Here is a 27,942-nt window from a genome sequence, read left to right as displayed (position 1 = left end):
TAAAAATTGTATCACTGCATCCTTTTTGCAATATGAATACGATGAGAAACTAAATTTTTATTTTTCGTGGCCTTATACATGGGAGTCTATGGAGATCTGCCTTATACATGGGAGTCTACGGACGTGTTAACTAAAAATATGCAAATTTCACCACGATTTGCCCAAATTTGGGAAAGGTCACTCCTATGCACTTCCATACCAAGTTCCAAATCAATCGGACTTGTGGTTTCAGAGAAGATGATTTTTTGACCAAAAATGGGAGAAAATTACAAAAAAATTCATGAAAAATAGCAAGTCCAAGATACTGACCCAAGATGTGCACAATCATTTCAGGTCAGCCCAAAGTACTTACATGCTAATTTTTCATGTAATCTGCTCAGTGGTTATAGAGTTTTTTCAATTTTGACTGTTTTTACATTTTTTCACTTAATTTGCATATTTTTGGCAATGACAACTTCATTTGAACAAAATCTCATCTACAGCCCATCATCCATGTACACACCAAATATCAAGATGAAATGTGCAGCGGTTTTGGAGTTTATGATGTTGACGGACAGACATACAGACGGACAGACATACAGACATACAGACACACAGACATACAGACATACATACATACAGACAGTTCCCTAGCCTATAAGAATAGCTTCCATTGCCATATATATATATGGCTATGGGAGCTAAAAATGATGTTACCAAAGCGACTTTGTTACCGTGTACACATTTTGAACCACGATGTCAGGAAACGTAAACGTAAACATGATTTTACCAAAGTTAACGGATAAATACACCTGAAAACTAAAGGTCGACATCAGATGCACATGGTTTTCAGGCCGCGTAGTTACACTCACTTATCACACGTTGATCTTATGGTAGCTCCATGATCATATCATCATTCAAGACACAATCGATCGTCTTCGCCATGTCCCAGTTTATATCTCCCATTAAACAATTGAATGAAATGATCTATATATACTAAGGCGAAGCATTGCCAATGTAAAAAAAACCACCTACCTTTTTATCCCTCGAATTTTGGGTAGAATGTGGCGCGTCCTTTGTACAGATACAAACTGGGATCCGAGTGTCTTTTCACGTTCAGGAGAGACGATTCAACATTCATTTTGGAATCAGCGTCAGAGAAAACATGTCTGAATAATACCAGACACCAAGGGCAATTTTAGATTCTGATTCAGGGGTTGTAGCTCGGAATAGCCCAAATGTGAATCCTTGGTAGCCAAATTGGGTATTTTGTGAAGACAACAGGCGTGTATTGGGAGGCCATAGGGTACTATACTTAAACCAAGTTGTTGACAAATCGCTTTAGAAATCAACGTATTTTTACATATTATAGTGAAGCACACCATTCAACTTCGTGGTTTGATCACTGTATATTCACATCTCCAGCACATAACTGTATTACAGATATTAGCATTTTACACGAGTATATTGGATCCGATCACTTCCCTCTTTGTGTCATCTGTAACCTTGATGATCTTCAAAAGTATGACTCAACTCCCATCGTTAACTCTAGTTGTTCTCACATTGACTGGTCCAAGGTGAATCATATATCAATGCATCGTTATCTCAACAGTTCATGTAATAACCTTAGAGAAATTAACATTGGTAAAGAAGCTTTCTTTTGTAGAAATTCAAACTGTAATAACCCCTCTCATTTGCAATCAATTTCAAAACTGTATGATGATATTGTTGAAGCTTTAAAGGATGCTGGTTTGCAAAGCATTCCTTCTAATATCCAGTGTAATAATGGGGCTAAATCAATTCCAGGCTGGAATCAACATGTTAAAGATTATCATGCCATTGCTCGTGATGCTTTCCTGTTGTGGCGGGACTCTGGCAGTCCCAGACAAGGTCCGATTTTTGATCTCATGAGGACATCACGTGCTAAGTTTAAGTATGTTTTTAAGATCTGTAAAAAGAGTGAGTCTCAAATGAGAGCTAACGCCTTAGCGGACAACCTCTGTAACAATAATAACAAGGAGTTTTGGAAGCGTGTTAATAGTAAAAAGAAGTCACCTCTAACATCAACCATTGATGGCTGTAATGGGCAACATGACATTGCTAATTTATGGCGTGACCATTTTGCAAGTTTGCTTTCCTCTGTCACCAACAACGGTAATGAGTGTTTTGTGAAAGATACTATTTCGAGTGTTTCATTCGATGAGAATATGATTGTCACTCCAACTGCCATTAGAAATTCCATTACAAAATTGGCCAGTGGTAAATCTGCTGGTCCAGATGGCATTACAGCTGAGCATTTAAAGTTTGCGCGTGCACGCCTGCACGTTCTTCTCTCAGTGATGTTTACTGCAGCGCATATTCATGGTTACTTGCATCTCGCATGATGGACACCACTTTGGTTCCACTTGTAAAGAATAAAAATGGTGACGTTACTAATTCTATGAATTATCGCCCTATTGCTATTGCCACTGCCATTTCTAAGATGTATGAATTATTCATTCTTGATAAGTGTGATAGTCTACTGTACACAAGTGATCATCAATTTGGTTTTAAAGAAAGTCATTCAACTGATATGTGTGTATTTTTAGTAAAAGAAATAATTGATTTTTATAAGCGTCATAATACCCCTGTTTTCCTTTGTTTTCTTGATGCGACAGAAGCCTTCGATAAAGTGAACCATTGGACGTTATTTCGCAAATTGATTGATAGAGGTATTCCTAATTTTATAGTTCGTATGTTGGTTTATTGGTATAGGCATCAAGAATTTGCTGTAAGATGGGGTTCTGTTTTATCTAAACATTTTAAAACATGTAATGGTGTGAGACAAGGAGGTATACTTTCTCCACGCTTTTTTCAGTTTATGTTGATAAACTTAGTAATTTACTTGTAAAGAAAAATATCGACTGCTTCCTCGGTGGAAAGTGCATGAATCACCTGTTATATGCTGATGACATAGTACTGATTTGTCCAAGTGTAAAGGGTATCAACAACCTCTTGAATATTTGTACTCAATATGCTAATGACCATGATATTGTCTTTTAAATGCTTTGAAATCTAAGTGTCTTGCCATTTTGCATAATATGCTTAATATTTGTAAGATTCCGCATGTGTACTTGTATGACAAAGAGCTTTCTTATGTAGATAAGCATTCTTATCTTGGTGTCATTTTCAACTGCAATGGCGATGATAATGATGATATCAAGTGTCAAATGAAGTTGTTTTATGCCAGAGCTAACATGTTAATCCGTGAGTTTTGGAACTGTTCGTACTCTGTCAAAACGAGACTTTTTATAACATATTGTACTTCTATGTATTGCTCACATCTTTGGAGTAAGTTCACAAATCAGTTTATCAATAATGTTCGCGTTGCTTATAACAATGGTTTTAGAATCTTGTTTGGTATTGACAGAAGATTAAGTATCTCTAACACTTTTGTTCAGAGCAACATTTTGACTTCCGAAAGTAAACAGCGCACTTTATGCTCGAAATTTTATATGAGGCTGATGAATAGTGAAACTTCTCTTATTAGTGCTGCTATCAATACATATATTATGTGTGGTAGCCTGTTCTGGAAAAGACTGTTTTCTGACTGCTTTTAAAGTTTTCTCTGTCTGACAATTTTAATTTCCATCATGATTTAGTTTTTTTATAGTTTTTATAGTTTATCAGTCCCCCTTTTTTTTCTGTACGTTTTTTGGTGTATGAGCTGGCTCTCGAAATAAATAAATAAATAAATAAAAATAAATAAAAAAGAAATGACTCAGAAATGGCTGGTTACAGATGACGGATGGACATGACTTCAGATTCGGATTCAGAAAATACAAGTCTGAATACCAGATGTCAAGGGTAATTTTGGATTCAGATTCAAAGGATGTAGCTACAAATAGCAAAAAAAACTGAATTTTCGGTGGTCAAATTTGATTTTTTTGTGAAAAAAAAGTGGCGTGCATTGAGTGGTCATAGGGTACTATACTAAGGCCAAGTTGTTCTAAAATCGCTTTAAAAATGACCGAGATATCATTGGAGACGGATGCACGGACGGACGGACAGGACCTAATCTACTAGTCCCCTGCGCTATGCGCACGGGGACTAACAAGCATCGATGGCTTCCAATACATCTCTGAATTCATATCTTGTATGCTTTTTGTGTTGAAGACGATGCATTTTTGAGTGTGGTTTCCGATGGATCCATGCCTTCAACATAAAACAAACACTTTTTTACAACAGCTACCGTTGATGATTTGAAAGTAGCGGCACTGTGATTCAGGCTATCTAATGTTGGTCCCTGATTGTTTGAAACATGTAAATAAAGTAGAAATGCCGACCGACTGGAGGCTAGTGTACTAAGGTCAAAGTCAAAATTCATAGAAATTTTCATACTCTTCTACCAACAATCATTAGAAATGACTATTTCAGTGGTGAACTATAGAGGCAAACTGCATCCTAAATTGTACAAGTGTGATTACAATAGCTGCTAAAGTTCTTTGGCCGGATGCAGATTCCATTGTAGATGATCATAATGACATATTTCTGAAAGCAATGTATGAAAATAAAAACGTGACTTTAAATTTGTGATTGATGAACTGTTTTGTCCATTTTTTATAGCTAATTTGGAACCATATATTGGTGGGCAAGGGGGAGGGGGAGGGCGGTTGGTATGGCTTGGCCCCCTGTAATTTTCATATGCCCCCCTGTTGCAAAACTTAGTGAAAGCCATGGGAATTTACACAACAACTACTAGGTAAAACAATAATTCTACCATATTATACGCTTTACTTCTTAATGTCTACCAATTAGACAAACCACAACTTTGTGGCATATACCTTGCTCTGTATTCAACATTCAACTACAAAATGTGGAATAAAGAACGACAGACAACATTGTTTACAAACATAACATATAAATGCTATAGGCAACACATCACCTGGTAACCTATTGGGAAATATTGTGTATGAAGAACCTTGATGGCAACCATACTATTTGAAGACTGTTGAAAGATATCCTCTGCTTCAATAAGTATTGCTGAAACACCTTCACCCAAAACTTTGACAAATCTGTAACGCTTTGCAAGCAAAGGAACTGTAAAAAGACAAAATGTATTTATATGTTACTGCAGTGAATATAACTATATGACTATGTGGTGAAATGTTGTCTTCACGTGATCACCTACACCAAGGAAGCTTGAATCCAGTACATTTTCACATTTTTTGCTCACGTTTTCACACACGTGAGCATATGTCGCAGTGATGTCTGTCTGTCTATGTGTCTGTCTATGTGTCTGTCCGTCTGTCTGTGTGCTCGATATCTCAAAAATGGCTCATCAGATCAGAATCAAATCTGGTACATAGATTCAGTTTACAAATGGCAAGAACTGATTAGTTTTTGGTGGATGTGGCTTGCTTACTTTTTGCTCATTTGCAGAATTAATGATTTTAGAAAAACGGATATATATTGACAACGACTGCCCATAATTTGATGAGATTTGCTACAAATGTTGATCACACTAAGGTATATCAGCTGTGAAAGATATTAAGGGATGACATAAAAGGTAACAGATAATTTGCATATTTAATGAACTTTCCTAATTAGGGATATATATCTGATTTGACTTGATCAAAATTGACAAAACTTGGTATGTATATTGAAGATACTATGATTTAACATTATTGAGAGACATTGCAGCATTTTTACTTCATCAAACTCTTAATTTGCATATTTAATGAACTTTTGAAGTTAGGGTTAGGGGGATATTTAGTTGAATTGACTTGACCAAAAATGATGAAACTTGCTATGTACATTAAAGAAACTATGATATAACATTTTTGAAAGTCATTAACAGTTTTACTTCAGCCAATTCCTTATTTGCATATTTAATAAACTTTCCTAATCAGATATATATATCTGAATTGACTTGACCAAAGTTGATGAAACTGGCTATGTACACTAACATTATTGAAAATCATTAAGCAGTTTTACTTCAGCCAATTCCTTATTTACATATTTAATGAACTTCACTAATTAGGGATATACATCTGAATTGACTCGACTGAAATGTTGATGAATCTTGCTGCATATATTTAAGATACTAAAAGACATCATTATTGAAAGTCATTAAACTTTTTCAGGGCCTGAAAAGTACGCTTGCCCGATGCCCGGGACAGACTGATATCTAACAAGGACTAGCCCTCACTTGCCCGCGGGCAGAAAGTTCAGAGCCAACTCAGTGTTTTGCACAGAATGCGTTCTTTCGTCTTTTGACGCAAATTAGAAACAATGTCCCCCAAAAGTACCAGACACGGGTCACTGGGACGCACTCAAATCGGGGCTTATTTTTTTCGTCTCAACCGAAACACTAAAGGAAAATCAGTTACTCTGTTACAGTTTGCAATTCATGGTATGAGCAAGTCAATGTGCGTCCACTAGCCACTGGACCCTAGGGCAAATGCGGGGCCACGTACTTTTCCATTTTACATGTAAAATGTGACGAGATAATAACCAGACAATGATGTTTGAAGCGGAAGCCTACTAGATCATTTTAAAAAGAACAACTAACTTTTCACCAAACAATTTGGACAGTGAAACAGTAAAGCAAACTTTATTGACAACCACGGTTACTCTAACCCACTAACCTGCCAGCTACATGTACATGTATAGTAGTACACAGTGTGTACGGAGAATGAAATTTCGAGCCACACTGCACGGAGCATCAAACAGAATTGATTGCACTTGTATGAGCCAGCAATTCCTCCAAAAGGAGTCTCATGCCACTCTTTGATTGTACGCAGCAAGCTTGTGTAGGCCACCATACTGAATTCCTTATATGGTCAAGACCTCCTATCTTGATTGTCGCGGACCTTAAGAAAAGCCACCTCGCTTGTCAAAACCGAGGTATGGCAAGTTGCCATTGCTATTATGAAGAGAAAGGAGTTCCTCTCAGATATTTAGTGTTTTCAACCGGTTTTTTTTGCAATTTTAATGGAAAAGTATCAGTCATTTAGGCAATAATAACAATGAAGTGAACTTTACAGCAGTAGTAAAAAAACATCTTAAATGTGTGCATTAGACTATTGTCTTCGATCACTTCTATTTTTGTATTCATAAAAGTATGATGAAACATCGTAGTATTTATTTCTGTTGAACACATCTAATGCGGTAACTGGCAAGAATTCCCATAAACAACGAAAGCATATTAAATTAGTTTCATTATGGTAATGTACTGTTTTTACGATTAAAAACAGTAAATACCACCAATTTATCACAAACCATTGTAGGAGAAGTGACACAATCTGGGTAAGAGCAGAATTATTTTTTTTTTGAAAATTTTTCAGGGCAAGTGAGTTTCTGCTACGGACAAGTAGAAAAATAGAGGTTACTTGTCCGGGGACTAGTGGATAAAAATCTTATTTTTCAGGCCCTGTTTTTTAATTCAGCCCATTCCTAATTTGCATATTTAATGAACTTTCCTAAATAGAAATATTTACCTTTATTTACTAGACCAAATGTGATGAAACTTGCTATGTACATTAAAGATACTACGATACAACATTGAAAGTCATTAAGCATTTTTACTTTTAGCCAATTCCTTATTTGCAAATTCAATGAACTTGCCTAATTAAGGATATTTATCTGTCTTGACTAGACCAAAGCTGACGAATTGTTTTGTACATTAAAGATACTATCCTACGATATTATTAAAGTCACTAAACATTTTTACTTCAGCCAATTCCTAATTTGTATATTTAATGAGAACATTTCAGTCAATTCCTTATTTGCATATTTTAATGAACTTTCCTGATTGGGGATATATACTGGGATTTAGAGTTAATCTGTGGTGAATATTGTTCATTATGTTGATCATAACACTTTCAATGAAGTTGCAAACATATAGAAAAGGTTCAAATTTACACATAACTGCAATATATAATGAAACACATGAGCATTTACAGTTCATGTCTGGTTTCAATATTAGAAGACAGAAGTAGTGGTTTTCATACAATCACAGTTCTTACATGCATGATCTATGTTCATAAACCTAAGCTTCATGTAATTACCAATCACAATACAATATTATGTTATAACAAAACACATCTTTCAGATAAAAATTGTGATTCTTGAGAGCCAGAACTTTATCAATACAACTTTGCCCCTAAAAATCTTGACATGGTCTGGACAACAGATCAAAAACTGAAGTGGATATTATTGTGAACCGCTGTTACAATAACTGCGTGTGAACTGACTATTTTTATGACCAGTCATCATTGATGACACACTCCCCGCTCACACCATAAATTGACATGTACATGTACATTACAATACAATGTCTGAGTGCCAAGTTTGAACGAAATCTGTTTAGGGATAGTTATGGTTCAAAACATTTTTAACAAGTCATCATTGATGACACAGTCCCCACTTGTTAATGGGTACTTTGATTACAAGTCCTCAGAGAGGATAGGGTCCTCTTCATTAATTAGGTCTGTGATAAAAATACTTTGATACAGATGGCGCTCAATGGCCAAGAATGAGTTCAATGGTGATGAAAACATAAACCAATGTAGGCCACCATCCTAAAGTTCATAAAATGAGTCAACTAGGAATTAATCAACAGGATGTTGCAAAACATTTTTGCATACTATCCTAACACTATCAGATTATCACCGGTACCATATTTGATAAAGTTTGATGCAGTATTTACAACACTATGAGATCAACATCTGTATCAAGTTTCATCTTATTTGACGTTGTATTTGTGGATAATATCACTCTAATTAGGAAAGTTCATTACATATGCAATTACAAATTAATTAAAATGACACTGATAAATGTCTTTTTCAATGTTAAAGCAATGTGAGCTTAACATCTGTACAAAGTTTCATGAAATTTGATGCAGTATTTCTTGACATATCAGCCTAATTACCAAACTTCATTAATTGACATGATACTGCTACATGACGTGAAACAAATTGACGAGCATATGTATGAAATACGTCAATGTCCTCGTACCAACTTTGAATGATACTGGTGGTAATATGTCTGAGTTATGGCTCTGTACATGAGAAAATTGTGACAAAATCAACGCCACGCCACGGCGTACATATGTATAACATAAGTCAATGTCCTTGTACCAACTTCAAATAAATTTGCTCGATACATGTCTGAGTTATGGTTCCGGACATGAAAAAATTGTAAAAAAATGGCCACGCAGCGGCCATATTGGATCATATCACAAAACAAATCAATGTGCATATGTAAGACATAAGTCAATGTCCTTGTACTAAGTTTGAATAAAATCGGTGAATAAAATCGGTTCAGATGTGCCCGAGTTTTGGCTAAGTATATGCAAAAATTGTAAAAAAAAGGCCACACGGCAGCCATTTTGGATTGTATCACAAAACAAATCAACGTGTATATGTATGACATAAGTCAATGTCCTTGTACCAACTTTGAATAAAATCGGTTGAGATATGCCCAAGTTTTGGCTATGTAAATGAAAAAATCGTAATAAAATGGCTGCACAGCAGCCCCATATTGGATTGCATCATTAAACAAATTGATGTGCATATCTATGACATTGGTCAATGTCCTTGTACCAGCTTTGAATAAAATCGGTTGAGATATGTCTGAGTTATGGCTCTGTACATGAAAAATCGCAATAAATGGCCGCCTAGCAGCCATATTGCACGGCAGCCATATCTATCATATCATATGTATGACACATGTCAATGTCCTTGTACCAACTTTGAATAAAATCGGTTGAGATATGCCTGAGTGATGGCTTTGTACATGAAAAAATCTTAACAAAATGGGCGTACGGCAGCCATATTGGATCATATCACAAAACAAATTGATGCGCATATCTATGACATAGGTCAATGTCCTTGTACCAGCTTTGAATAAAATCGGTTGAGATATGTCTGAGTTATGGCTTTGTTCATGAAAAAATTGTAATAAAAAGGCCGCCTGGCGGCCATATTGGATCGTATCACAAAACAAATCAACATGCATATGTGTGACATATGAAGAACTCCTTGTACCAAGTTTGAGTGAAATCGCTTGAGGCATCTTTGAGATATCTGTGTGAACGGACAGACGGACACACGGACATGACCAAACCTATGTCCCCCCCGGACGGTGTCTGTGGGGACTAAAAATACCACCAATGGCGCTTAGACATAATGACCACCTAGTATTATCGGCATTTATCAACAACCCCACTCACTGTGATTGTGAATTAGACAGACCACAAAGTCAATGTGCAACATATACATGTAGCTGAAAGTCTATTTTTCACATTGCAATTTTAAGCCAATTTTATGAGAAAAAGCTTATGTATATGTTTATGGAGAAAAAAGCAGAAGACATATTTGTAAATGGTTTGTTGAGCGACAATCATGTATGCGTCTCTTGAAAAATTTTGTGGTTATAAGGTATAATAGTAGTGTAAGAATAATGAGGTTAGAATAAGTGTAGTAAAGCCAAGTTGACAGTAATTAAAGCCCCAATAGCTGCTAATTTTATGCATTACTTTCATGATTTTATTTTCAAACCAGAGTTGGTTCATTTAAATGTACTTACTGAAGGACGTGTATTGAAGTATCACTGCTCACTGATTTGGACCATGCCTTCGCGTTTTAATAGGTTTAATAATAAATGGGTGCCACACCCACAAAATGTCGCCCCACGGGAAAATACAAAAAACAATATTTCCTGCACATATACTTCGTGATCATAACAGAAACAAGCATGATGCCATTTACTTGAATGCATAACACACGATGGCTAACATTTTGTTGTTGTAATCTTTATTTTCTCTGTCATATGATTAGTTTTGAAAACGGTGGGAAGTCTAAAATGACGTTAAAACCTTTGAATTTACATGCCACCCTCGACACTCATGGCAGCGTTATACACTTTTTCAGTCTCTCATGGGTCTTATTCAAAGAAAACTCTTGGAAAACTAAAACTAAACATATGCAGCTATTGGGGCTTTAAGATTACAAAATTATACACTAAGCCAAGGAAATCTGAATGAAATAAATGTTGAAAGTAATAATTGAAGCTAAGATAGGAATAAACTGAATAACTGCTAAAAGGTTGGTAGAAGGCCACCACAGGAATTGGTCCTTACCATGGTGTTGGAAACGTAAAGCCAATCTTGCCTGCCACCCTTATTACAAAAAGGTCTATATATATTAGTCAATTTAAGGGGGAGAGATGATCAAGTAGGGCAGCAAAAGTCATGGTCATCTCTTTGTCTAATACCTTGTGTAAGTTCATGAACTTTACATAAATATTGCTATAGATTTGTTTCTAATGGGCAATAACTGTGTTTCAGATCATTTGAGAGCAATCAATCCATGACAGGTTTTAATTGTAATATAGCTTCTATTTAAAGGAGAGAAACTTCTCAAATAATTTTTTGTTCCCTGTAATTTTCTGTGAGAACACACGGACAGATGCTAAGAACAGATGCTGCACAGTACAATAAATTACCCACAATTCAGTTTGATTTGTACACTCGACATTAAAATTTTTATAACTTTTTCAGTACTGCCTGAAAGCATTAATATAAAACCTCTACATACTTGATTAATTATGCCTATTAAAAGTACGATTAGGTATTTCAGTATAAATTTCAAAGAAACCATTAAATAACAGTAAAAGTCACATTCTGCAGGTACTACAAATGCCATACTTTTAGGCAGCAAGTTATGACAAATTGAAGGGGTCATTCTCTGAGGAAACTTAGCATGCAAATATCTTTTGTCTTTCTTCTGGAAAAAATCAATATCCTTTTGTCTCATAAAACAGGTGCAACTAGTCTCCCTACTTTCCATCACATTATTCTGTATGGCTGAAGACACAATCAGTGGAAAATTTTACAAAAATGCTATCTCCTCTCTCAATCAAGCATACTTTTCTAAATCATTTAGAACAGAAATTGAGAAGAATGGTGTCCTCAAAAGAACGATTTCAGAATTTAAAAAACTAGACTGTGAATTTGTCTACACATGGGAGACACAGTAGATTTCACTGAGGAATTTCTGAGTGTAAAAATCGCGATGAATTATGGGAAATCTTCAGTACAGTGTGCTGGTGCTAGCTTGATAACTAACCTAAAACTTGTAACTTCATTGTCTAAGAGTAAAGACTGTAACATGTGACGTTGTGGATTCTTAATCTCTGGAATGTGAATGTCAAAGTCTGTATATTGACTCAAAGATGTTTACTTGATTGAAGTGAGCAGATGTGAGATAATGTTGGGACACAACAATAAAAAGGCTTTTGTTGTCTCAGGCCGTTGTCATGGGAGACAAGAAAATATTCCTGTGTAGCATGGGTCAGTCCACTTTCAAATCATCACCATTATCAATGAGAAATGAACTGAAGTCACAAACAAATCTTATTTCTAAGCCAGCAGACCATGTTTGAGCGACACTACAAATCTCTGCCACTATATCATCTACATTGAACATCTGGTCTTGAAATCAATGCACGTATAAATAGGTAAAGAGGTTAGTTATGTGACTAAGTCATGTGACAAATGCCAAGGGTCATCTCAAATGTGAGAATCTAAAATATGAAATATGCTTCTTTTATTGCATTTGTTGCCCAAAAGAGTGTGGAAATCTCTGATACATCGAGTCAGCCATCCTGCATATTTCTAACATTCATCGAAACCACATTTCTGTTGGACAACTCATAAGACAGTCAAAAATGCAGGATTGGTGTACCTTCCAAAAATACATGTATGAAAGACCCCTAAAAATCAATTAGTTAAAAAGGGGGGTTAGCAATTTCCCAAAACTATCTAACTGCTACTCCATTTAATTTTTAGGAATCGGAACCTTGAACACAATCTGAATATCTGTACAAAATATCAACACAGTCTATTCAGTGGTTTTTGACTTTTTGTCGTTTACGGAAAATTTTCACTGTCCGACGCCAACTCAACCCATCACAATAACATGACCTTCAGTCATTATGTTAAAAATTAGGTACTAGACAGTGTGATAACAGATCAATCTATTGATCGATCAATCTATCTATCTAAAAACCAATTTATCACATCTATCATTCTATCGAATTGATAGATCCATTGTTCTATCGATCAATCTACCCATTAATTTATCAATCAATAGATAGATTGATCAATAGCTCTATTGATCGATATATCAATCATCTATCGAACATCGACAGATCAATCAATCAATCTATCGATAGAGTAATTGAATTATCTATCGATAGATTGATTGACCAATCTATCCATCAATCTATCTATCTATCTATCAATCGATTGATCGATCAATTGCTCTCCATGAATCGCTTGATCAGATAGGTTGTCGTTAATTGATATGTTATAGTTGTTTTGATGCTGTATTGGTGGACTTTTCTATGTTATCAGTTTATTTAATCCATTATCAGTTCATTGATACGTTATTGGTAAATTTGTTTATAAGTTATCAGTTAGGAAAATCTACTACATTATCAGTGAGAAAAAAATTACTACATTATCAGGTAGTTGCTACGTTATCAGTTGTAACATGCATCAACAGAAATATCTTATGCCATCAGTCATTGAGCACTGGGGAGGTTGAACAGTTTATGCTGTTTGATTTGCTGTGCTTGGAAGATAGTTTCATTCTTGCCAGAGATGGACTGAGGTAGTCCCAGACAAAGTGTCAAGTACGACAGCTACACAGCAATTGAGCAATGTTTGAACAAGATATTTGATATCCAGCTGGTGCAGGTAAATACATTTCAAATTCTCCTAAAATACCTTATCCAGTAAAGTCTGTTCAAATCCTACCGACACTGCAATTGAAAACCAATTTCATCACCACTTGCCATAGGCCCAATGATGCCCCGTATTACTATAGTCTATGTCTGTGTGTCTGTCCATCTACCTGGCGTCCAAAGCACTGATAACTTGTAAACTGTTAGTCCAAATGTCATTTTATTTGGTAGGACGTTGTCATGGTTTTTTTATATCTGATCATATTTTGGTGGACTGAAAGGTCTCATGGTGAACCTGACTGCAGTTCCTGCTTACACAGTCACAGTTACATGATGTATTCTTATTTTCAGTGTATAATTAACCACCTGTACCGGTCAGCAGCAAGCACTCCAGATGGAGATGGGCCATTGATTGTTGCAATGTGCCAGTCAGTCTTGTACCATGTCCAAAACCAGCACACTGGACATACCAGTCCACTGTTCAAGGAATGTGCACATGGCCAACTGAATGACTTTCAGCATAAAAATACAGTGGTTGACGCCAAGTTAGTTCAATGATCCGTCAGGCTGTAAGGTATTGAGTGATATTGAAACATTTTTATTCTGGAAAGTTCAGAAAGTGTAAGGTGCCAAGATATTGTTAAATCAACATGACAGACTTTACCTTGTCCAAAATATGTCATATTTAAGCACTAAAGCACACCCAGTGACAGTATACCACAAGATTTTGACCAGTTCACGACATCTATGCACAAGAGATAGCGAGTATATACTGAGTGAACTGGTTAAAAGTGGTATACCATTGCTGGTTGTGCCTTATTGCTATTGTATCATAACAGTATATTGGAATTCTGAAATGGAACGTCAAAAATGATTTTTGCTCTCGGAGAGAGTTTGCGCGTGTGCCAACCATGGTATATCGCGAATATATCACAGTTCTTTTCATGTCTCGAGCAATCAGATCCCTGCATTTGTGCCATCAATATACTGGTATAATATAATTATCATTAAATCCTGTGAATATTGGTAACATCATTTTCAAAGAAAAGATATGTTATTAAAAAGTGTTGCGATTCCATTCACAGTCTAATTTGATATATTTTCAGATTCCAAGGCATCAGTGAAGTTAGAGACAAATGTGATGGCACAGAACTACCTTAGAGACATAGAAAAGTTATCTCCGCAATTTCAAGCATCAGGCTTAGAGGCATTCCATAGCTTTGTTTTGGTGTTTGTGCCAAAGTACAAAGCCTTTTCCTACATTGGGATGATTTGCAGGTACTGTATCAGTAACTCGCATCAGTATCTTTTCAGTATTTATGTCATATGCGTCTAAGAATGGTACGAGTAATTTTGAAAGTATTTACTGTGGTTTTACGATTTATCCGGACACCAAACTTGCAAATTACCCAGCAACTTCGCTGATGATATTGAGACTTTGATTGGTAATTACCAAAGCACTTCGGTAATTCACCTCAAACTTGATATTTGATCTGGCTGCATGAGTGTATACAAAGTCACCAATGAGTATCACACGAGTGCCATAAACTAATTTGTGACCAGGGGTTGGCATTCCACTGAACAGCATTCCTCAGTAAAACCAACATACATGTATGTATATGTGTGCAGTTCATCCGTGTTACATGTAAAACTAAACTACGGAGAGGTTAGGAGAGTATAATGGGTCGTTAGAGTTTGTTAAATTACTTTTCAGAGCAGAAAAACTATTACTGACGTTAAAACAAGGGGACATTGGAATTCCTGTTACAGTATTGTGAGGAAAATCCTACGCTACTCAGTTTATTTATAATCCTATGACCCTCTGTCTCTGTCACCCAAATAGAATAGTCCCACTCGGTAGAGTTGACTTTTCAGATCCTCAGATTCAGATCCTCAGTTCCTCAGATTCAAATCCTCGGATCTCAGATCTCAGATCCTATAACTTCAGATACAGATTCGGAATTCAAATTTCACAAGTTACAAAGTTTGATGTACTATACTGAAAAATAAAATATAATTTAGATTTTAAAAGGCTTTAGAAATTATTTTATTTCTATCTTGAGTCTTACAGAGAACACCACATTAACCCGTCAAGCCATTTAGCAAAATGCCTAGTGAGACAGGGAGTCATTTGGCCAGATAACAAATAAATTGGCGATCAACTTCACTGGTTGGGTACAGCATTGCAAACACTAAAATCAGCGGGTAATCTCAATCGGTGTCAATTGTGAATTATTTTTCATTCGATTCAGTTTATTTTCTAAGATACACCATGAGAGAAATGGTTTGTACCACTGTGCAATGTTTACGCAGCCAGTATCAATTTTATGGCCAGAGTTGGGCTTCCTGCTGACTTTTGTATTACAATCGCTGTACCAGACCACTGAAGTTGACCGCCAATTTACTTGTTATCTGGCCAAATGACTCTCTGTTTTACAAGGCATTTCGCTAAATGGCTTGACGGGTTAATGTGGCGTTCTCTGTAAACTTAAAAAAACTTCGATCTCAGAATCAGAACATCATCAGTCGAAGACAGGGTGCGCAATGATTCCACTTGTTATGTGATCACGTGTGTAGGCAATCAGTCGAGTCAACATTCAAATGCCAGGGGTCAGTGCAGACTGGGGGTCAGTGCCGATATACCCCCTATAGTCAATACACAGAGATAAAAACACGAGCTATCAAACGATCAAGACCGCGACGATCATGTAAATGCCGGCTACTGTCCATATTTTACCATCGTTCGTAATATTGATGGCGAGGGAATATAACTAATCAATGTTGGCGGCTAGTGACCCCAGGCTAGATCAGGAATTTAGGGGTCGGAAGAAGCAAGTTAGCTAATCTGTAATTGTAGACCCGCGTTCGTTGAAACTTGCTGAGCAAAAACGTTTATGTAAACATTTCCCCCCCCCCCCCCCCCCCCCCCGTACCTGCCTTGTACACATATACATATTATTATTTTAACCCTTTCACCACCATGGTTTGTCCAAAAAAATCCATTGTTTTCTATGGTAAAGTTGGACCTGTGTACAGGGAACTGGGGGTGAAAGGGTTATTGCTGGCGCAAATAAACTTGGAACACCGAAGTCCCTATATACATAGAAAACCGTTGGGAATATCCCTATGTCGCCAAGTAATCAGCCAACAGCGGTATCGCTAGTGCATTGGGTCATCTTACACTTTGTTTATCGAAAACACTGCGGGGTGCCCATGCTGTGTCTCATAGACAAAACGCCTTAGCGGAGGCCGTTCATTTTGCGTGAACGATGGTACAATAAAGAATTGACGTTTTGAGTAAAGTTACGTTGGTAAATTTCAATGACCAGGGAACCTACATCTGATTTTAGTCATATTGGCACGAAACCAACTCGCCCGTTGTTTGAGATTACACGTTCGTTCGTACCGCGTTCCTTGTGTTGAAATTCACATCCCCCCTGCCGATATAGTCTGTAAATATTAATTATGGATGGTATAATCGAGACTGTCTATGATTTTATCAGTTGGAACAAAAATATTTCGATAGATTGACTAACACAACCAAAATTTTAAGCATTTTTCTTCAACTTTAAAAATAAGTCATCGCCTAGACATCGCCGTTTTCGTTGAAAATGCTCCATTTGGCATTAGTCGAATATGAACGCTCAGGTTTACCTTGGCCGTGTACTGCCTGAGAGGTGGCTACTTCTTCAGCCATTTTTTTCAGTTTTGGTAAAGATATCGCCAACTATTCCTTTCAGTGCTCAGTGCAAGTCTGTTTACGTTTGCAGGAAAAATATATCGTTGGCTCGCCCAACAAATTGTCAATGAATTCGGGCGAGTTGGTATCGGGAATCTGGGTGGTTTGAAAAGGTCCCCGTTTTGAAGCAAAATGTAGGGTTATCAACATCATTGATGATATGCCTTTTTTCTCACCGTGTTGTCTCATTTCTCTGTAATTTTTTGGTGATAGCGATTTGAAATAGTAATTTCTTGTCCGCTGACCGTGGCGATTTGATGTAGCTCTCAGAATTCGAAGTACGAAACGTCGACGTCACTGGCTGGGCTGCAGGCCATGCCGCGGGAGATCAGAAAATACATTTTCAAACTTTGGGTCAAACTAAGTTTACGTTCTCGATCGGATAACGTTGAGGTCAAAAAATAAACTTTGCCATAGCGATTAAAATCTGCAGCATTTCAGCGTTCTTTGCAATTGATGATATGATTGAAACATTTTTATTTAGCCTGTCCTTTTTCATCGTACGTTTCTTGAGAATAGTATGTATCCACTTCAATCGGATACCCCTATGAATAATGATATCATCTGTATGACGCACGCAATAAATGTGATTGAACTATGACTTTCTTGTGTCATGTCAAGCCGAGACTCGGACACGGTTTACGTCGCCTTTGCCTCTGAGGAGAGGTTTTCAGAAACAAAGCCGAGCAAAGGTCTAGCTTTATCTACGGTTTAGTTTATTCTTCAAAATCACGAAAGCCGTCGATGGCGACCGTAGAGGTTATGGCCGACAGTTGGATGCTTGTAACAGAGATTCCCCGCCACACCACGCCGTGCGCCAGCAGCAACAAGTCGGACCATCCGCGCTCGCGCTTTATTTCAACTTGATAATCAGCTGATACACTGAAATTCTCCGAAAACCGAAACCTTGCCAGTATTAGTTCTCACAGAATTTCGCTACGACATGTCGGATAAAAAAACGTCAAAGCCAGGAAGTTTTACCCAGCAACTCGCACGGCCGATAACGTACCGGTAACGTAGCGGTACCATTGGTTATGTTCACAACCGTCTATTCCTCACTTTAACGCATCTACTTTACACCGGTCGACAAACCATAGATCCTCGAGAAACGAGGGTCTATTGACAAACCGGTTTCTTCGAAACGAAATTAGAAATTTAGCGACTTTGAATTTCACTCAAGGAAACACTGTCGCTTTGAATGGATATTGTCGAAGTACATGCTCGAGATATTACATCGCTCGATGGGCGTATTAAAAACGTGAATAAAGGTCCACAGTGTACAAGAAAGAGACGCACATTTTAAACCTCAACGTAAGCTGATCAGTTTATAAAAATGAAAGTTAAAAATACAGATTTAACCACAATAACGGGCGTAATTTACAATTTTTGTGAGATAGTGGAAATGACGGCATTTATGATGACACGCCTGCACAACGAAACGAAGCCAAACGATAGCGAGCTCAATGACAACACCTACCGTTTTCTCACCTACACTCTTTCTTCATTTTGAGGGAAAGTCTGTCAAAACGGTTGCTTCAACAGGTTCCCTGCTCATCGAAATTTACCCAAGTAACTTTACTCAAAACGTCAATCCTTTCTTGTACCATCATTCACGCAAATTGAACGGCCTCTGCTCTATGCTTTTTGTCTATGAAACACATGCAGTATGGGCACCCCGCAGTGTTTTCGATAAACAAACTGTAAGATGATCTAACTCATAGCGATACCGCTTTGGCTAATCACTTGGCGATATAGGGATATCGCCAGCGGTTTTCCTATGTATATAGGGACTTCGGTGTTCCAAGTTTATTTGCGCCAGCAATAAATATTGTAATCATACGGGTATTGTAAAGGGCTTGTAAATTTGAATCTGCTTCTGAAGTTATAGGATCTGAGATCTGAGTCTGAAGGGATCTAAGGATCTGAATCTTTGTTTCACATTTTTTAAGATATGATTCATGTGAAAATTTTACCAAATGTTACTGATGGGATTGTGTTTTCAATTTAATTTGATGCAGGGATATGAAATACTATGTCAGTGTAGCTCGATATCGTTGCTGAGTTTTGCTGCCTTTTGGCAATGGTTGTCTATCAGCATAAATGTGATCGAGGAATGCGTTCATGGAGATGGAGAGATTGAAAATCTTTTCTGTATTCTAGCTTCCTTTACAATTTCTTCAGGTGTAAGTCGATTTAGGAAAGTGATTGAAAGTTTGAGTGGTGTTCAATAATTGTGCCTAAATCAGCACGAATTGAGCGGAAAGATTATTTAAGTAGGACTGTTGTATTTGTCCTGTGCCATTCTCATCACTTTGTTCAGCAATTTTTTGTATGGGTACACTGTTGAATACTTCGAGTGCAAACTCATGTCTCAAATTGGTTTATGCTATCACTGTATGCACTGTGGCTGTCAGCGGCTGTGTTTACAATTTGCCACCCATGGAGTTACTGCAGCTAGATCAAGTATCAAGTTTGAGGTGAATTACCCAAGTGCTTTGGTAATTACTCATCAAAGTATCAATATCATCAGCGAAGTTGCTGGGTAATTAGCAAGTTTGGTGTCCGGATAAATCGTAAAACCACAGTAACCTTTAAAGTACTCATAAAGTACTCACTGTCAGAGGACGGTGAGTTCAAGACTCTAGTACGGTGTTGTGCCCCTGAGCAAGGCACTTTACTCCTCATTGCTCCATTGGGGGAGTTAGTGGGTTATGCATACCTCATCATGTAATTGGGCTAACGCCCGTTGGATGATGGACTGATAAAAAAAAAAAAAAAAAAAAAAATTTGCAGTCAATAAAGAAGTATTTGCAGTTGGGGGTTATGTGCAATAGTGGAATAAATCCCTTGGTTGTGACCAAAATGATAATTATAAAATTTGAGATGTAAATATTTGCTCAAATTTCAGGCTATCTCTTGCTGGTCTTCAGTACAATGAGAACAGTGATAGAATGCAAGCAGTTTGCAGAGATGGCCGATTACAGTATAGCATCTACTTTCTGAAGTTTAGGAAGGGTGGACACACAGTATGCATACTCAAGACCAAACCAATATATGGTGAGAAATCATTGTTTGCTTGAAAACTTACAAACTAATCCCTTTCTAAATGTTTTACCTCGTTCATGTATGTGATATTTACTTGGGGACGTGTATTGAAGTGGATTAAATATCTGTATGTTGTGATTTCAAATTACATATCACACCTCTATGTATATTTAATTGATTTATTAACATTCAGATGCTGCCTGATTAAAGCAGTATTTCAAGTGCATAAGTGGATAGTCTAAATGCAGGCTATTTCAGTGCCAATCAACAGCGCCACCACATCCTTCAGTTTAACTGAAGGATAGCTTCAGTTTAACTGAAGGATGTGGTGGCGCTGTTCACCATTCTTGTGTCCAACCATGACAAAATGTCAGTAACTTCCTACTCCAACCATTTTGATTGTTTCAAGACTGTTTTATCTCTTTGCCTGACAGAGTTTATCAATTATGGCACTGGCATCCTTTTCAATAAGATGAAGGTTTCCCCCACAGTTTGATCGAACTTGAAAGTTGTCGGTCACACTGCAGCTATACAATACTAGCGATGATGAGTGTCTGTCAGTTGCCACTGCTTCCTTCACTAATAAATACGGGTTATGGCCACAAGAACTGCATCTTCATTTTTAGTTTCATACATAACCACATTGTGATTTCTTTATTGGATTCCTGAAGTTTCATACTTGCAGCACACCACATTAGTGTGGATGTCTTAAAATTAGTGCATCCTTTCTCTCAGGACAATGGAGTTATTTTACCAGCTTCTTGACAAATTTTGTACAACATTCCACAACCTTTTGTGTTTTTTCTAGCCAAGAATAAGTAGTTAGCCAAATGTCTTGCCAAACATCAACTTTCTCTTCTTTTCATTTCCGCAGGGTTACCATTGGTATCTGCTGTATCAGTCTGAAAATTGGCAGAGGTTGAAACAAGATCATCATAATTAGCATCAGTGGTCAGCAAGCTCCGATGATGTCATGCGGAAGGTGGTGTATTTTCACAAGCAACCTTAATGTTCACAGTGGCTGCATTTTCTGAAATATCACTCAGTTCACTGGTGAAAAAGACGTGATCAGACAACGTTACCTTTTCATGCATCAAAAAACAAACAAAGAGTACACGTACAAATTAGACATCATGTGAGTCTTTAACTGTTCCAATATTTGTACACAATGGCATTTGGAGCTCATTGTTAATAACTTCATCATGAACGACATTGAAAGCAGGGTCTTGGGAGGGGAATTTATAGTTGTATCTGCCAGTGGAAGGAAGAACATGCCTAGAGTTTGTCTATACAATTTGGCTATTCCAAATACTGTCTATTACCCCAATGAATCTTTCATTAGGCAGTACAGTGAATGGTGTGACAAATAATTTAGAGTTTGTCTATACAATTTGGCTATTCCAAATACTGTCTATTACCCCAATGAATCTTTCATTAGGCAGTACAGTGAATGGTGTGACAAATAATTTAGAGTTTGTCTATACAATTTGGCTATTCCAAATACTGTCTATTACCCCAATGAATCTTTCACTCGTCAGTACAGTGAATGGTGTGGCAAACAATTTAGGGGCGATTTTCGCCCCTGAGACAGTCTCCAAGGGGCATGTCAAATACATCAGGCATAGGTGGGGAATCATGCAATCTCACACCCTAGAGAAAACACTGGTACGGAACCTTCAATCCATTAGGGGAAGGCTGCATTAAGTTGCAAGGTACCTGAAACCCGAGTCCTTGCCTGAGCAACTCGGGTGACAAACAGAAGACTTTTAATCCCCAAGGTGTGAATGTTCCATTGTAATGTTTATCTAATCCAGCTGGTGCCATTGTAGTGCCATTGTAGGAAAGGCAGGTCTGTGAAATAGATCCTCTAGGGAAGTCGGGTATTCCTAAGTTAATGGAGCTTTCCCATAATGCCAGGAATTAAAGATTGGGTCACAGGTAAATTCATTACACTAACACTTTAGTGAAGTTCAATATTTGTACGTTCAGTTTACGTTGATCTGTATTTTACTTCTAGACGATTTAAATTAATCAAATGTATAGTTTGCTAAGTTGGTAATTTCAATAAATATTCTGATAATTTTTCATTACATGGAAATTACATGTGTCCTCTTGTCTAGGGAAACACCTGTGAGCAAACTGTGTATTTGACATTCATTACTCCCCTTCGTTCACAATGTTTTTCACATCCTATCACTGACTACAACAAAGTGTTTGACACTGTGACAAGATAGAACTGAAATTTACAAAAAAACGTCACAAACCGTGTGCTCACATTCGGTTTGAATTGGTCCATTCAAGAAATATTTAAACCAGAAAAACAAAATTGTCAAAAGCAAATAAGATCTGCAACTTAGGTACTGGAGATCAACTTTAGGAACATGCATATCAATGTCTATAGCAATGGGACAGGCAGATCCCACATACATAAGCAAATGTCAATAAAAACCAGATATGAACTGAAAATGCTCACGTGTTTCATTATATATTGCAGTTATGTGTAAATTTGAACCTTTGCCACATGTTTGCAACTTCATTGAAAGTATTATGATCAACATAATGAACAATATTCACCACCGATTAATTCTAAAAGGTCATGAAGTATACAAATATGTAATTAGCTGAAATGAAAATATTAAAGATCTTTGACTGCTGTCATTGTATAACCACTTTATATAGCAAGTGTAATTATCTTTGGCCAAGTCCTTCAAGCCATATATGCCGAAATGTGAAAGCTCATTAGATATGCAAATTATAAATTACCTGACATGAAAATGTGAAATGACTTTCGATATTGTTTTAACCTGGTATAATCATCATTGTACATAGCATGCTTTGTCAACTTTGATCAAGTGAATCTCAGAGGAAAGATCACCAAAAATGCAAATTAGGAATTGGCTGAAGAAAAATTGCATAATGACTTTCAATAATGCTGTATCATAGTATCTTTAAATGTGTATAACTTAGGTCCAGTCAATTCAGATATATATCCCTAATTAGCAAAGTTCATTAAATATGTAAATTAGGAATTGGCTGAAGTAAAAATGCTTAACGATTTTTAATATTGTTGTATCATAGTGTCTTCAATATATGGAGAAAGTTTTGTCAACTTTGGTCGAGTCAATTCAGATATATATCCCTAATTAGGAAAGTTCATTAAATATGCAAATTAGGAATTGGCAAAAAAGTGTACGTTCCATAAAGTTACCGTGCAGTCTGTACAGCTGAAGTGAGCTGGAGAGAGTCTTTTTCATTAGAAGTTGGGGGTTAAATTTTCGTTTGATGCGCCTGCTCTGTTACCTCAAACAATAAGCTGGGGGGGTCTTAAGCATCAACCTTCTTTCTATCTCCATGACGATGCTGAAGTTATTTTCGTATTCCTCTCCATATTCATTTTCGTATTCGTTTTTGTATTCGTATTCGTATTCGTATTGAAGTCACTGACAGAAATTGGTATTTTTAGTCCAGGTTTCAGGTATGAAATGTGCAATATACAATATTTACTGAGGTTTAAATATTGTAATAATATGGTTTGTAATTTCATCTGCCAAATTTTGTTAAATTTACATAAATTTGCATATGTAGATTTTAAAGAATTTTGTTTACCTCATTTTATTTGAAAAAAAATTTCTTAAAACAGGTTGGGATGTGTCGCCTTTCACAACAGCAAGAGAATACCGCGTACGCAGAAGAAGACGTCGCCGTACTCTGCATCTGATTTTAATCAGATTGGGTTTGCCCCTAAAACTTCGACTTAGAGGCATGCAACCAACTGAAAATATTAACTTTGAGCCCTGCATTCACTGTTGTTATGACGATCACTTTTACAGAGCTATCAGTTTAAAACAAGAAAATTATCTTTACAACGTCAAACTGGGCGGGTCAGCTAAATTTCCATTATCGATACTAACGATGTCAACATAGCTGCAATAATTGTAGCCTTAGTTGGCTGTGGGGCTTGGGCTTCTGTCGTGTGGCTCACGCCTTGCATGACAGTGGTCTGATCATACATGTAGAGGAACAGTGGTTTGCAATGAACACCTTTGTAGCATAACCGTGAATGAACCTTTTCACTTGCAAGCAGCTGTACATGTTCTATTTCCATTTTCAGGCCAGCCATGTGATGCAGTGCAGGCCGAGTATTTCATTGTTACAAGGGGACGGCTTTTTTATATGAGTATTTATAAATTACGAAGACATCAATTTCTCTGTGTATTTTAGAATAATTTTGCGTCAAATACCAAAATGTCACTTCTGTATCAAGGGATTGTTTAATAAGTTTGGTTTGAAACAGCGATATAAAATACTGTGTCAGGTAAGCCCAGAAATCACTGTTGAGTGTTATTATAGAAATAACGGACGACGCTGGCTGAGTCCGTTAATTTGGCTTTCCTCTTGCCCGTGCCCATAAATAAACGATAATGGTCAGCGCAGAATCTGTTATTTCAATTATATTATCAACGAACCCCCAAAAATCATCAAAGTTTACAAAAATTTCCCGTGTGAACGACAACTTGGCTCAGGAACATGTTAGTGAGTAGTGCGTGCACTGCAAAAATTTTGCAAAGCCGAAGATCTTTTTGAAAAGTCATCGTTGATGACACAGTCCCCACTTGTTAATGGGTACTTTGATTACATGTCCTCAGAGAGGATAGAGTCCTCTTCATTAATTAGGTCTGTGATAAAATACTTTGATACAGATGGCACTCAATGGCCAAGAATGAGTTCCATGGTGATGAAAACATAAAACCAAAGTAGGCCACCATCCTAAAGTTCATAAAATGAGTCTACTAGGAATTAATCAACAGGATGTTGCAAAACATTTTTGCATACAATTCTAACACTTAACAGATTATCAGTTGTACCATATTTCATAAAGTTTGATGCAGTATTTACAACACTATGAGATCAACATCTGTATCAAGTTTCATCACATTTGACGTTGTATTAATTTGTGGCTATATCACCCCAATTAGGAAAGTTCATTACTTATGCAATTACAAATTAATTAAAATGACACTGATAAATGTCTTTTTCAATGTTAAAGCAATGTGAGCTTAACACCTGTACAAAGTTTCATGAATTTGATGCAGTATTTCTTGACATATCAGCCTATTTACGAAACTTCAATAATTGGCATGTTACTGCTACATGACGTGAAACAAATTGAGGAGCATATGTATGAAATAGGTCAATGTCCTTGTACCAACTTTGAATGATACTGGTGACAATATGTCTGAGTTATGGCTCTGTACATAAGAAAATTGTAACAAATTCACCGCCATGCAGCGATATTTGATCTTACTGTTTAAAAAATTAACAATATATGTACGACATAAGTCAATGTACATGTACCAACTTTGAATAAGATCAGTTGAGACTTGCCAGAGTTATGGCTCTCGACATGAAACAACCATAACGAAATTGCTACCATGTGGCCATATTGGACCATCTCGTGAAACCAATCGATATACATATGTATAAATAAGTCAATGTCCTTGTACCAACTTTGAATAAAGTTGCTTGACACATGTCTGAGTTATGGTTCCGGACATGAAAAAATCGGAAAAAATGGCCACATGGCAGCCATATTGGATTGTATCACAAAACAAATCAATGTGCATATGTATGACATAGGTCGATGTCCCTGTACTAAGTTTAAATAAAATCGGTGAATAAAATCAGTTGAGACGTGCCCAAGTTTTGGCTAAGGACACGAAAAATTGTAACCAATATGGCTGCCATGCAGCCATATTGGATCATATCATGCAACAAATTGACGTACATATGTATGACATAAGTCAATGTCCTTGTACCAACTTTGAATAAAATCGGTGGAGATATGCCTGCCTTATGGCTCTGTACATGAAAAAATCGTTAGAAAATGGCTGCCTGGCGGCCATATTGGATTGTATCACAAAACAAATTGACGTGCACATCTATGACATTGGTCAATGTCCTTGTACCAACTTTGAATAAAATCGGTTGGATATGCCTGACTTATGGCTCTGTACATGAAAAAATCGTTACAAAATGGCCGCCTGGCGGCCATATTGGATCGTATCACAAAACAAATCGACGTGCATATCTATGACATTGGTCAATGTCCTTGTACCAACTTTGAATAAAATTGGTTGAAACATGTCTGAGTTATGGCTCTGTACATGAAAAAATCATTAGAAAATGGCCGCCTGGCGGCCATATTGGATCGTATCACAAAACAAATTGACATGCATATCTATGACATTGGTCAATGTCCTTGTACTAACTTTGAATAAAATCGGTTGAAACATGTCTGAGTTATGGCTCTGTACATGAAAAAATCATTAAAAATGGCCGCCTGGCGGCCATTTTGGATCGTATCACAAAACAAATTGACGTGCATATCTATGACATTGGTCAATGTCCTTGTACCAACTTTGAATAAAATCAGTTGAAACGTGTCTGAGTTATGGCTCTGTACATGAAAAATCGTAATAAAATGGCTGCCTGGTGGCCATATTGGATCGTATCACAAAACAAATTGACGTGCATCTGTATGACATATGAAGTAATTCTTGTACCAATTTTGAATGAAATCGCTCCTTGCATCTCTGAGATATCTGCGTGAACGGACGGACGCACGCACGGACGCACACACGAACGGACACGACCAAACCTATAAGTCCCCCCGGACGGTGTCAGTGGGGACTAAAAAATGTGTCTGAACTTGGCCCACAAATGCTCCATTTTATTTTGTGGTTGATTATGATCATTGTACAAATCACAATTTTTGTTTTAGCCGTAAAGTTACTATGTTTACGATATTATTCATATTCACGGGCATGAAAACAAACCATTACTGTGTATTTGTGGGCAGTCGCATGGTTCAGCTCGACCAATTAAAACCCAATGGACAGGGCATGGTAATATAATTAGATATGCACATAATTAATGAGGTACAATACGTGGCGTCATAAGGTGTCCAATCATACCAAATATGAAGGGTGTAGCACTTGTGGTTGCTGAGTTATGGACAAATATGTATATTTGAGGTCAAAGGTCACCAAGGTCACGTGACATTTTGTCAAAGTGTCTGAGATATCTGCGTGAACGGATGGACTCATGGATGGACTCATGGACGGACATGACCCAATCTATAAGCCCCCTGGACTTTATCTGTGGGGACTAAAAACTGTGTCACTGCATCCTTTTTGCAATATGAATACGATGAGAAACTAAACAGTGTTCGAAATAATCGGTGGCAATGGTGGCATTTGCCACCAAAAACTGTCAATCTGCCACCAAAATTTTTTTCTGGTGGTATTTTTCTGCCACTAAATTTTGGGTCATCATGTCATCGATCCTACGGCTTGAATGAAGGAACACAGAAGGAGCACGCGTTGTCGGACGGCGGAAAAAACTCATTAGTAAAAAAAACAAACAAACTAATTGCGACATTTTGG

General features: G+C 37.0%; 1 protein-coding gene across 8 annotated transcripts in view; it reads right to left on the bottom strand.

Annotated features, from left to right (window-relative positions):
- LOC139144566 (uncharacterized) overlaps positions 1-27,942 on the bottom strand; it is a 227,577-nt gene that overhangs the window by 147,356 nt on the left and 52,279 nt on the right. For 5 of the 8 annotated variants that reach the window (XM_070715277.1, XM_070715278.1, XM_070715280.1 and 2 more), the window contains exon 4: positions 4,904-5,058. The exons of 2 other annotated variants lie outside the window; for them this stretch is intronic. In XM_070715277.1, the coding sequence (XP_070571378.1) occupies positions 4,904-5,058 (155 nt within the window). Of the gene's footprint in view, positions 1-1,014; positions 4,510-4,903; positions 5,059-27,942 lie in introns of those variants that run through there. One more of the 8 variants, XM_070715286.1, reaches the window with a different exon arrangement.

Source organism: Ptychodera flava, chromosome 11, assembly GCF_041260155.1.
Source record: "Ptychodera flava strain L36383 chromosome 11, AS_Pfla_20210202, whole genome shotgun sequence".
Lineage (NCBI taxonomy): Eukaryota > Metazoa > Hemichordata > Enteropneusta > Ptychoderidae > Ptychodera > Ptychodera flava.
The sequence above is the reverse complement of the archived record's forward strand: the minus strand, read 5'-3'. Positions and strand labels throughout refer to the sequence as shown.